The sequence below is a fragment of the Pinus tabuliformis genome, chromosome Q, assembly GCF_031772625.1.
Source record: "Pinus tabuliformis cultivar Carrire ecotype Pingquan chromosome Q, CPIR1, whole genome shotgun sequence".
Taxonomy (NCBI): Eukaryota; Viridiplantae; Streptophyta; class Pinopsida; order Pinales; family Pinaceae; genus Pinus; species Pinus tabuliformis.
The window spans coordinates 993,848,112-993,861,563 of NC_142296.1; the positions used below are offsets into that span (position 1 = coordinate 993,848,112).

The 13,452-nt window shown below is 39.9% G+C and overlaps 1 protein-coding gene across 1 annotated transcript; it reads right to left on the reverse strand.

The window, feature by feature from the left end:
- Nucleotides 1-3,407: 3,407 nt before the first annotated feature.
- LOC149222818 (uncharacterized) lies at nucleotides 3,408-13,239 on the reverse strand. The gene is made up of 9 exons (XM_089383174.1): nucleotides 13,170-13,239; nucleotides 12,870-12,961; nucleotides 12,660-12,719; nucleotides 12,507-12,554; nucleotides 12,207-12,298; nucleotides 11,966-12,056; nucleotides 4,331-4,391; nucleotides 3,785-4,147; nucleotides 3,408-3,601 (listed from the first exon to the last, which is right to left on the reverse strand). Exons 6-8 carry the CDS (start codon nucleotides 11,983-11,985, stop codon nucleotides 3,821-3,823), a joined length of 408 nt encoding a protein of 135 aa, XP_089239300.1. The 5' UTR covers nucleotides 11,986-12,056; nucleotides 12,207-12,298; nucleotides 12,507-12,554; nucleotides 12,660-12,719; nucleotides 12,870-12,961; nucleotides 13,170-13,239; the 3' UTR covers nucleotides 3,408-3,601; nucleotides 3,785-3,820.
- Nucleotides 13,240-13,452: the final 213 nt, after the last annotated feature.

The window sequence follows — 13,452 nt, forward strand, 5'->3', positions numbered from 1 at the left end:
AAATATTATTTTTTAAAATTCAGTAAATAAAAATATATATAATTTTTGTCTGTTTGGGATATAGTTTAATTGGTAATGGTCATGAAAATGAAGTCTCACCTTTTAAGTTCAAATCTTGTGCTATCTCCCATTTGAATAAAAAATTAGATATGATGAAAATATAGTCTTACCAAATTTACAATAAAAAAATACATATAATTTAATAACTTTTTAAATATATTTAATTTTCACATACATACCATTTAAAATATTAATTATAAATTATTTTTAACATTCTCCCCAGCTGCAACTAAAAATCATATAATGGACTAATTTAAAAAAAAACCTCTCCACATATCTATATTTACCTTATATTTAAAACGTATTCACAGGATCAAAAAATGTGGTGTAAATCATTTGAAAAAGGAGGAAATTATAGACGAAATGGCCTGGATTTTGCTTGAAATTACCCAAGGAAAAATGTCGTTACACTATGTCTTTGACAAATATCTAAAATTCATCGTCAAACTACGTCAAAGATGAACACATCCTTGACCAAATATCATATCTGTAGGGTTTATTTTGTTTATAAATCAACTACAATTCTTCTGGTTGACAATCTTTGGGTGAAAATTGTATGAATGGTGCTTGACATTGGAATCAAAAGCTGATGGCTGCTGAGTGTCCTATGAGATGGGAGACCACTGCACAACACTGGTGGTTTGCAACACCTTTGGATTGGGCAACCGCCAATGGATACTTTGATGTTGTGAGAGAATTGCTCAGTTTAGATGGAAATCTTCTTATCATGCTCACATCACTAAGAAGAATTAGAAGGCTTGAAGCTGCGTGGGAGGATAAGGCCACCTCCATTGATGCAGCGAAAGGCCGAGGCCTTGTGGCCAGGGAACTCATGGGTGAGTGTGAAACAAGTGATGGGAACAGCCTCATTGATGCAGGGTATGGTGGGTGGTTGCTCTACACTGCTGCTGCTGTAGGGGATGTTGAGTTGGCAAGGTGTCTGTTGAAGAGGAAACCATTGTTGGTGCTGGGAGAAGGCGAGTATGGAGTTTCTGACATGTTGTATGTGGCTGCCAGAAGTAAAAATGATGAAATATTCAGGGAAATCCTTGGGCTTGCCCATGATATCAAGTGTCTTGGATGCGATGAGGAGGACGATGCAGCAGTATATGAGTCTTCCCCTTCATTTGAAATGATGAGCAAGGCTGTTCATGCTGCTGCTAGGGGAGGGAGTGTGGAGATTTTGAGAGAGCTTTTCAAAAATTGTCACGATGTTGCCTGGTACAGGGATAGTCAAGGCTCAACTGCATTGCATTCTGCTGCAAGCAAAGGTCAACTTGAGGTGAGGCCTCAAGATATTAAGTTTAACATTTCGTCTAGCCTGAGATAGTATTTTATTATATCTATGAAATGGATTGCTCAATTTGTGAACTTGCCTACGAGCAGTCCAACCTGTGCCTTATATGAAAGGTCAGGACTATTGTCAAGAGTAGCCATAGTTTGGAAACTATAGGAAATTTTAAGGGAGTTTTGGGCATAGAGCATGAAATATTAATATGACTGAAGGACAGTTGTATCTTCTATGACCTGCCACATCTTTTTGCCATTGTTATTTTGCTGCATATCTTCTTGATTCCATGTGGTTGATTTTGAATTGGTTTGCTTCAGCTGTGTGTCTTAACAGGTTTCAAACTGTAGAGATACTGCACTATCAAGGAGAGATGGCAATGAAGTTAAGGGAATGCTATACCCCTGACACACCATAGGGAATGAATAGTATAAAAGATGATCACCTCATTAGGTTTTACGGGATTTGATCCTTCTGAACAGTGGAAAACTTGACAAACTCAGCACTAACATGGATATAGGCTAATGTGTGTATGCATACAGACATGTATGTTGCTTTTAATTTATTGATGAGGAATTTTAAATTCTGTTATAATTTTTTTAATATTATATTTGGCCAAACTCAACTCAAGTCAGTATTAGACATGAAAGTTGAGCATCTCCTTCACCTAGACTGGACTCCTTATGGCTTTGTAATAATATTTTATAAGTGGTTCATATTAGTAGGCCTTGGTCTGGATTAAGGTTTGTCAATTTATTTTCATAACCACAGAGTTTTCTTGTAATATAGAGCATTACTGGACAATTATATCTTTTATATTCATTGTGTTTTAGCTCGGAGGCATTGTACCTTATATTTAGGCAACTTAGTGCAGGCAACCACATAAAGTGCCCACATTTAGGGCAGGCAGTGTGACACCCATCACTTGGAAGCAGTGTGCTTCTTTTGTGAATCCTGTGCATAATTCATGATATTTTAACTATTTTCTGAACAATCCACAAATTTCTTTTTATTAAGCTATATTCGGTTGTACTCACTGTGCTTGTGCAGTTTTGCACATTATAGGGAATCATTTTCAGTAATCTTCTCTAAAACTATTAGAAAATTTGTTGGAGAATATTCAATGCTCTCCTTAGTAGAGGGAAAATACTCAAATCTATTGAGCTAATATGCATAGTTGGCTTACAGAAATTAAATATATAAGTAAGAATATAGGCCATCAAACATATGTCGAATAGTGGCCATTGCATATGACAAACACGCTATTCAAACACTATGTATAGCTTTCAATAAATTTATGAGTCTGATGCATGAAAGGGTAGAGCTATTGGATCTGAAAGGTCACACATTCCTTCAGTCCAGGCACTTGCCATGTATTTCACTCACTTAATTTACCCTCTGCAGACCTCTTTTAAAGGCTGAATCTGCCTTCTTCACCGTAGCCAAAGTGGATACACATAGGGCGTTGTTTAATTCTGTGTTGGATGTGATCTAGAGTCTCCACTTTAGAGTCACAATGTTAGTCAGGCTATTCCTACTATACTTCATTATTTTTTTCTCAAATGTCCCAAGTGTTATGAGAATCAGATAAAGCCCTTCCATCTATTCCTACTACATTATTTTTTTTTCTCAAATGTCCCAAGTGATCTATTCCTACTACATTATTTTTTTTCTCAAATGTCCCAAGTGTTATGAGAATCAGATAAAGCCCTTCCACAGTTCCACTTGACTAAATAGAGTTTGTATGTGTGGTCTTCTATCAGATTCAGAGAGTACACTATCAGACAGGCTATTCCTACTACATTATTTTTTCCTCAAATGTCCCAAGTGTTATCAGAATAAGATAAATCTCTTCCACTTGACTTCTCAAATGTCCCAACTCCCAAGTGTTATCAGAATCAGATAAAGCCCTTGAGGGCCTTCGGAGCAATATTCCAAATTCAGATATTTAAGTCGAATTAAATTCCCGAAGGAATTTGGAAGCCCATGCAAACTCCGGCAGCGAGAGAGATTGAGGTGCTGGAGATTTGTTAAGAACCCAAAAGAATCAAGCAGCGACTTCATATCTGGGCATCTTAGGTGCAGGTATTGCAGTGAGGACAAATGACAGAATTCCTCTGGTAAAGTTTTGAGATGAATCAAATCTGACATACAAGTCAGCACAATCTTTTCGATGTGCTTCATCCGTCCAATGGACCTTGGGAACATTGAAAGAGGAGCATAAACATGTAGCTCCTGCAACTCCAGAGGTGCCTGCCACGCAATATTCATCTTTCAACAGTAAGAAAAATACAGAGATGATAGCCTTTATCTACAAAACCCTTCAAATGCATTCGAGAGCCTGTGCTAGTATAGAAATTGCAGCAACAATCTACCATAAATTAGGGTGGCAAAGTAAAAAAAGAGAATAAATACAAAATTGTCTTTAGCCCTAACCTGAGATTCTGCTTGCCACAGTTTTTTCAATTTGGTTCATACCACTTCTAAAACCCTTATATTCTTCATCGGAATCCAAGGAGGCAGGCAAGAGAAGGGACAGTTGTTCCAGCGTAGCCATATCAGGTTTGGTGACTCTACCCTCCTCAGTATGCTTTCTAAATGACGATCTTCAGTTGCAACAAGTTGTAACTTCCTGAAACGATATGGTTTAGGGTCGATCAACTTCCTCAGACAGTTTCCCAAAACCTCATCACACCAATTTTTGAACCATGTGACTTCTTCGTCTGATTCTGGTTCCCGAACGTGATAGAAATAACTGAGGACACGAACCATCCTAATTCCCCGCACCTCGGTTATTACCTGCAGATTCTTTATGAACAAACTGTCAAACAGCAAATAAAGAAAACAGAGCAACGAGTTTTTCTCTTTCAAGCAGCAAAAAACTAAAACAGAGCAACAGGTTAATGTTAGAATGATTCAAGTACTTACAGGCGATCTTTTAAGTACATATATTTGTAAATATCGAATAGATTGACACTTTACCTCTATTTGCTTTAGAATCAAGTCCAGAAATGTTAGGCCATTTCGTACTTCAATGACGGATCTGCAGATTAAATCGAATAGCTTAAATTTTAAGTCAATTTCAAAGAATTGCCAATCATCGCAAGAAAGAAAGTTTGCCCATTTTTTAAGACTGCCACATATATTATATTAGAAATCAATATACATGCACATCAAGATTCAAGATGGGGACCCATCTACGAGCCAAAGGGCATGCACACCAAATCCCCCTTCGTACATAAGCAATGAAAGCTAGCATATCCACTCAAGATTGCCCTTTTTCTAACATCGTAACAAACTATGCCATAGAATAACCCCCCATTATTTCAGAGGTTTTTGAAGATGTAATTTGGCCTTCCAATTAGATTAAAGGATTTAAATACAAATTAAAATAGATAGAAGGAAAAGGCAAACTGCTTGAATTTTTTTGGTAGCTTTAACCAGAAAAGTCTCATAGAACAGTACTAAATTATATCACACAAAATTTCCATCACAATTAAATAGGTCTTACAGTAGGCCACAAAAACTGAGAATGTAATAGCAATCTTATATTTTGATGGAGCATCAAACGGAAAGCCTAGCCTAGAAGTAGCAGGGAGTTTTTAAGAGGAAAATATACTTTCCTTGCATTGGTTTACAATCAAGTTGAAATCAAGGAGGAAAAATTAGCAAGTTCGTGAATTTTTTAGGTAGCTTTAACCAGCCAAGTCTCATAGAAGAGTGCTCAAGTATATCTCACACAAAATTTCCATCACAATTATGTAGGTCCTATATTGGGTTAAAAATGGGAAATGTAATAGCCTTGGAGGAAAAGACTGGCCTAGTAGAATGGAGAGAATTCTACTTTCCATACATGAGTTTACAATCAAGTTAAAATCAAGGGGATTGCACTATCATAGATCCATCTTAACCCTAGATCTTAACCTCTCAGCACTATTTTACATATAAAGTCAACCTTTTTGATGCCAGCTAACCTTTTTTAAGTGTTACACACAAAAGTAATGAACATCTCCCCCCAACCATGCCATAGAGCTTCTCTCTTGCCATAGTGTAAAAGATTTTGATCAACAACTTAAACAAGAAGAATAATGATCCTTCGTGAGAATTGTGGAACAAGATCGAATGGATAATAGAGGGCTTGGAAAACCTTGAAGCAATATGCTTCAACCACAACAGAAGATCTGCCAATCAAGTAGCCAATTGGCTGGCAAACAGGGCAGTATCAACTACAAAAGGCAATCAAGTTTTTGAATATTGAGGCCATTATAAAAGATCATGGTCTATGATCTCAAATATTTGGAATAGGAACGGAAGCAATAGAGATTTCCCATTATGTACAACTCAAGTGGATCAATATCGAAAGAATGATAAATCAGGGGCTGTGATGAAGGACGTAACCCAGAAAGAAGCTCAATGAATATAGAGGCAGACCAAAGATAATCAACGTTCTATACTGCAAACACCTATCTGTGGATATTAGCCTTGTTGACCATTTTCAATAAGGGATCAGACATCTGTCCCCAATTCTTGTGATACGAGACACTGGTTCTCTTAGCCTCTTATACCAATAGGTTTTCATTTTTCATGATTGACAGTGGAAGTGCCAAAAATGTTCATCTTCCATGATACAAAGGTTCCATTTTTGTGAAAGAAACAGACAGTTAAAAAATGTAAAGAGGGTATGCCTTAAAAGAATAATCAAAAGGCAAGAAAATGAATTGGTCAGAAAAAATAATTGAATTGAACCCCAAAGAAAGACCATGAAAGTGGCTAAGCCAAAATGCCACTGCTATTTTGATGGATGGTCCAACAGTTTAAGCTGGGCCATGCCATGTTTTAAATTGCTTGTTCTAGACTAGAGAGAGAGTACCTGCTCAAACAGTTCAAGCTTGGCAGATGACTAGTTGGATAGAGAAAGGAAGGAGCCCAACTGCTTAATCTGGGCCCTTGGAAGACATAAGGGTAGACTTAGATAGGAGGGCAGCAAAAAGAAAAAAGGATTATCAGGGTTTGCAAGGCTAAGTGCACCCATCCAAGAGAAGAAAAAATGTTAGGCCTATTAGGCAGGGTAGGCAGTTGGAGGTTGTAGAAACAAGATCTAAACACATGATATATGGAAAATCATATCTGATCTCATCAATAAGAAAAAGGCAAGAGCAATGATCTATATGGCAAACTACCAAACCATCTCTAACTTCCCTCATTCCCTCCAAGAGCTTTCTTGCTAACATCCCCTTGAGGACTGTAGGATCTGCCTAAACAGTCCTCCTTACATTTCTTATTTGTGAAATTCATGTCAAGTTGTGACCTTCTTCTCCAAAAAGAAGCCACATTTCTTGTGTAAAATCATTCCTCATCTACTTCTAAATCTAAGTTTACTCATTAAACTTAGCTCTCTGTTCCTCTTTCACATCCCAAATCCATATTAACTTCTAAACATACTATATAGCTCCCTAAGTTCCCCCTTTCCCCTAGTATTATAGCATTTTATGCAAAAAACCCAAAAAAATATGTAAATATCCCCCCCTTTTTAGCATTATAGCTAAGTAACATTTTCATGGGAGACATTAGTCCATCTGGGACTATGGTCAACCCTTATCAGGAATTAATCTAACCCTTGGTTAGATTAATAGCCTAAAACCCAAACCATCATCGACCTAAGAAACCTTTGCAAAATGGTCACCCCCGCAATTAAACCCAATGTTTCATTATTTTTGTTAAAACCTTCGCATTAACCCGCATCTATTTTAAAAAACCCCCAAAACCCACCAGGACTAAAGTCTAAACCCACAGCATTGAAATATTATTTAATTAAGAGGCGGGTCCCAACCCAAACTTGCACGCCATGTCGGGGCACCCGCCAACCGTCAATCTTCCGCCGCCCCTGATCTAACGGTGGGCGGGTAATCTGGGCGGTGGAGGTGTCGATGTTTAGCGTCCGGGGAGCGGGCGGTTTTGCTCCCGTACACAGGACACACGTCGGCAACTGGGGTTGTTCGGAGCCCTCCCCCCCGATACCACCTTTCCCCAAAGGCGGTGCGGGGAAATCGGATACCACCCCCCGCAAACCGCCACCCCCGTTACGTCAGCCCCTCGTCACTATGACGTCACGCCCGAGGCCCCCACCACTGCGCCACGTCGCCTTCCATGCTGTCTTGCCACCTCCGCATGCCTCCACCGTGTCCTGCCACGCTGGCATCCCAGTCAGCATCCACGTCACCCGTCCGTACCCGGGCCCGCTGATGACGTCATGCTGACGTCATCTCGGGAAAGCGCTAAAAGCACATATGTGCCAAATTTGTTGTTAAAAGGGCCAAAAAAGACCGTTTTTTGTCATTTTCATTGCATGAACGTAGCCGCGCTTTTCAGCTGACCACCTCCAACTGCCGCCAGATTCAAAATTCACCAGATTGGATGCTGCCGCCTGCAAATTCAACCACATTCTCCGTCTTCAAGACAATTTGGCAGCCCTCGGCTCTACTTTATCCAGCAGGTAACTTTCAAGCAGTCGCATCCAATTGGAGAAGGTACCTCCTCTGCTGCAACCGCACCAGTCACCCACGGGCCATCTACATCAGCATCAGGTACAGAAAAAGGTAAGGGGATAATGGGTGCAGAAAAGGAAGTAGTGACAGATAAACCTGCCTCCTCAATTGGGCAGCAGCAAGAGCAAACTCCTCCACCACAAACAGAGCCACCAACAGTGCCTACCTTACAGACTCCTGCACATGAGGAAAGGGGCAAGAAACGGGACCGAGAGGAGTCCACACCTGCTAGTGGATCCGCTCAGCAACCCGAAGCCAAAAAACAAAGGGTTGATTCTCCAATCATAGAAGAAATTAGCGAGGAGATCCTTGAGAGCCCAAGGAAAGAAAGAGAAGACAGCCAGCAGACAGCCACAAGCTCTTTTCAACAAGAGCAAGGAGTACAGCTTGGCATGGAGGTGTCCTCCTCCACTCAGCAGAGCAAGAAGCCATCCAGCACCAAGGCCTCCTTCAAAGAGATTAAGGCACAAAATGAGCTGTTAAGAGTGGAGGTATACAAACAATTTCTCAAGGCAACACCCACTAAACAAGAGAGGCTGATGTCAGTATATGATATCCAAGAGGAAAAGATAATCCTCAGCCATTTTAAACCCAAGGTACCGCAGCCTCACTCAGCTGCAGATTTTGTCAAAACAAAGCTAGAAGTCATGGCAAAAGACATTCACCCTATGGATCAGATAGAGATGCATAAGCAAACGGGGGAAATGGTCTATGCCACACTGGTAGACAGGGCCACAATGGCCCATGAATTAAAAGAATCTCTGAAGAACACCAACACTCAGCTAGATTTGGAGAGAATGTCCTCCACGGCCAAGGACAACAGGATCAAAACACTAGAGGACATCATTGTGGACTTAGGACATGATCCTAAGGATCCTAAGGGTGTGAGGGCCCTTATGAAAAAGAAAGAGGATGATATTGCTGCATTGAAGAAGAGACTGAAATTGCTTCCTACTGAGCACCCTCAAACAGTAGAATTGCAAAAAGAAAAGGAATCTGAAGATCAATTGGACCTAATAATGTAGCTGAATCAAAGAGTGATTGATCTGGAAAGGGAGCTAGAAAGGGCACTCCAAGACAAACAGGGAGAATCAACCTCCCAACCTTCTCAGACTGCCCCAACCACTGCCACAACTACAGAGGCAGCAGCGACCCCTGCAACGACTACAACAACAACAGATGCGGCAGCAGCAACAACAATAACTCCTGAGTCTAGCTTAAACATGGAGGAACTGACAAAAGTCATCAAAGAGCTGGAGCTTGAGGTGACAGAGATCAAACAAGCCAAGGAGAAATTGGCAGAGCTGGAAGCTAAGTATGACAAATCCAAGATGACAGTAGCAGAGCAGACCAGAGAGATTAAGGCCCTAAAAGACAAAATAAAGGCCTTGGAGAAGGAGCTGAATTTAGAGAAGACTCTGGCTGAAATAAAAAGGATCCTGTGGCCCCAGATTGACTACTCCCTTACCAGACAATGGAAGTCAATCAAAACAGTTCATGAATAGATGGAATTAATAGGCCAAGCACAAGTTGAAAACCAGAAGGCCAGAACAGCACTAGGGAATAGGCCTGAGCAGGCCAACAGGATGATACATTTTCTTAACAATTAGACCAAGGAGGAGCTAGCAGCCCTGAACATCATCAACAGAACAGATGCTGTCCTCACAGTTAAAAAGGTGCTGACCCTCAGAAATTTTGTGCAAACTCTGGAGAGAAAATGTCATGAAATGCAGGCTGAGGTGGATGAATACAAGCTTAAAATGGGAGCATTGCAAGACAAAGGATTGCCTAGCCTATTGACCGGCACAGGGAGACTACTCACCCGTGAGCAATATGCCACTAGAATGAATTTTTTTATTGAAAATCAGATCACAGCATCAACTAGTACTTCTGAAGAAACAGGACCTCCATCAGGGCAGAGCCTCTATGACAAGCTTGAAAATCTATTCGACATTGAGCATGAGATTAATCACCTATTTGAGGTCCCACCAAATTTTTACAGGTATACAGAGGCAGATGAAACCCTGATAAAGATACGAAGACACCAACTGCCCAAGGAAGATTGGTGGTAGGAAATGCTCCAAATTTTGCCTTAGTAATCTCGGTTTGGTCTGTCTTAGTCAGCTTCAACTCAACCAAAGTCAAAAATAGAATCAGGACAACATGCAAGGCGGCTAAAAAAGGGTGACTCAGCATGATACTACAACAGCAAGCTAAAGCAAAGGAAACGCGCAAATTTGGGCAATACGGGTCCAGCCGACTCAATGGGTCACAAAGTCAAAATTCTCTGACAGTTTTGGACAGATAATACACTAAGCAGTTATTACGGCATTTATTCTCTCAGCTGCAATTCTCCAGGAGTTGGCACAGTATTTATGAGCCATTAATTCATCAGCTAGATATTTTTTGTATCTAAATGTTGTATATATACCTCCCCTTGCAACGTATTTGGGGTTGGTGATTTTCTCTCTCAGACAATATGTTGTATATTTTTAGATGATATAATACAAAAGGCTGGAAAAGTTCATTATCTCCTGAATGTTTGATGTTTCAATGATGCTCTGCGTGCTGTTACAGAATTCCTGTGTTGTCTAATGGAACAATAAGTTATCCTAAACTATGTTTTGTCTTCTTATGTCTACTTAAATCATATGCATGTTTCACTAGTCTAACAATAGAGAAAAAGAATAGTATAGGAAATGTTTGATCACACCCTGTGCTCAATCTCTGTTGTTGAATACGTTTTCTTCAGAATTAATCATGGACATGAATTCTTAATTGCTCATGTTTGTATTGGTTCTATAAATATGAATGTTATTTAGGAATTCTTCAATGCTCCTGAGTGATGTTCCCACTGTTCTCCATATCAGCTTACTGAAAGATCCTTAGTTGCCTTTCACGCCCTGATTCCACCCCATCCAATCACAGATTTAAAGAATTGTTCCATAGACACTTATCTGGCTCTGTAGCATCACTGGTGTTTCAAGACAGACATATCAAGCAATTAAACATCAAAGACTCCATGCCCAATGGCCTAAATCACCCTGTAAAAAACATACCTGTTCTGACTGAAATCATCATCCAGCAAACTTCAAACAAAACCCTATGCATCATAGCTAGCCTAAAAAGTTATCAAAACAAAGCTAAAACAAAAAGAGAGAGCCCTCTCTGGTTACAGGTAGGCTAGGACCTGTGGCCAAAAGATTGGTTAGTGGTTACCTCGGCCGTATTCCCTTAGGAGTCAAAGGGGACAACCTGAGTGTTAACAGGTTCAACAAATTCATGGATTTCTCGGAGAGGAGGTAGAACTTCTAATTTAAGCTGCTTTGCAGGTCAATGTGAAAGAATTTAAAATGCGAAGGTATATTCAGTCATGCAGAGGAACTTCAAGCAATCTAGGTAAATTGAAACATAGATTTTATAACCTAGTGCATAGGAACTTCAAGCAAGCCAGGTAAATTGAAACATAGATTTTATAACCTGGATTAGATTCTGGCGAATAGTCTATCAAGCATAAGGCCTAAACTGGTTGAACTAGTTGATATTTGCGAATGGATTGAAAGGAACTCTTTACATAATGTGCTATGGGACTCCAACAACCTGAGGGAGAAAGCCATAAATCAAAGTCATCAGATGAAGCTCAACCTCCACTACAGTGGTGACTGCAGTCACATCACTGTAAGACCCTACAGCCTGCAAGGTAGATTTTGGATCTACTCTGCTATGTTCCATAGAAGTCTCAATTGAATTTTTCGGTCTATATATTATAGTTTCTGTTTAATTTTGCATATTGTTATTAACTAAACTGTTAGAGGTTCGTATGTCTGGAAAACATACCCAGAGGCAATTTCAAAATGACTGAAGCAGATATCAAACTATATATGCCTATCAAAATCCACCCAGTTAGTATCGGTGGCATGTTAAATGCAAATTATGTGTCTACAGTGGTGGGCCTGCTTTATGTATTACTGGTAACAATCAATAGGAGGCAAACAAGATCAAAACAGAGAATCGAGTTTGATGAATTTGCACATTGAAGAGTATGGAATATATGTCTGTTAGAAACACTTACTTGGGCCCAGTACAACCCATGGTTGTTCCCAAACCGCCATTAATCTTTAAAACAACAAGCTTGTCCAAGAGTTCCTTGGTTTCCGATGGATCTGCAAATTTCATAAGAAACTATTTTTAATGCAAATCCAAATTAAATATCCAGATATGCTAAACACAAATATCCAATCTAGAAATTTTAGACGCCAACATTTAATTTAGAAATATCCAATATATGCATTGTTTGATAATAGATCACAGACCTTCTCCCAAAGCTGCCAACGTATCGTAGGGAACCGCGACCTCGTCAGTCGGGGTCTTGATTTTTTCCCATTCAATCTTCTCTTCTTCGCCGCTGCATCCATCAAATTCCAAAAAATATTAACGGATAGTCGAAGCGGCAGGTCATGGCGTCGAACCCCGGGAGCAGAAAAACAGACAATTAGATTTACGGGACCGTAAATTAAATGAATAACCAAGGTCTGTGAATATAAGCTGAGAAATATTCACTCAGTATTCGAAATCCACAAAGATGCAACGGTGAGTCGTTAGTTGTTAGTCACCTGAGGTAGCGAGAAACCAGTCGCACAAACCCTTCCTTCTCATTATCACTGCAAGCATTAAGTATCCATTACATGGTGACATATCTTTAAATGGAATTTAAAGGTGGCAGATCTTTAAATGAAGAAACAAAGAATTTTACTGTTAATACTTACCTGATCTGGTTCAGCTTCGTGACCTTGGCTTGTCCAAGAGTTCCTTGGTTTCCGATGGATCTGCAAATTTCATAAGAAACTATTTTTAATGCAGATCCAAATTAAATATCCAGATATGCTAAACACAAATATCCAATCTAGAAATTTGAGACGCCAACATTTAATTGAGAAATATCCAATATATGCATTGTTTGATAACATATCACAGACCTTCTCCCAAAGCTGCCAACGTATCGTAGGGAACCACGACCTCGTCAGTCGGGGTCTTGATTTTTTCCCATTCAATCTTCTCTTCTTCGCCACTGCATCCATCAAATTCCAAAAAATATTAATGGTTAGTCGAAGCGGCAAGTCATGGCGTCAAACCCCAGGAGCAGACAAATAGACAATTAGATTTATGGGACCGTAAATTAAATGAATAACCAAGGTCTGCGAATATAAGCTGAGAAATATTCACTCAGTATTCAAAATCCATAAAGATGCAATGGCGAGTCGTTAACTGTTAGTCACCTGAGGTAGCGAGAAACCAGTCGCATAAACCCTTCCTTCTCATTATCACTGCAAGCATTAAGTATCCATTGCACGGTGACATATCTTTAAATGGAATTTAAGGGCGGCGGATCTTTAAATGAAAGCAACAGAGAATTTTACTATTAATACTTACCTGATCTGGTTCAGCTTCGTGACCTCGGCTTGAAGCTTAGGGATCTGATCGGTTTCACCTACGGGTGAAGCAACGCAGAAGGCAAATGAGGCGAGAATGCGGTTAGGGGTAAGGTGGTTATGGCCATAA

Bases quoted from the DNA above. Each gene is read 5' to 3' on its own strand.
- LOC149222818 (XM_089383174.1), bottom strand. From the start codon at position 11,985: ATGGGTTGTACTGGGCCCAA. The intron at 4,392-11,965 runs GTAAGTGTTTCT...TTTAATCTGCAG, and splicing joins ATGGGTTGTACTGGGCCCAA to ATCCGTCATTGAAGTACGAA. The intron at 4,148-4,330 runs GTAAAGTGTCAA...AAGAATCTGCAG, and splicing joins TGATTCTAAAGCAAATAGAG to GTAATAACCGAGGTGCGGGG.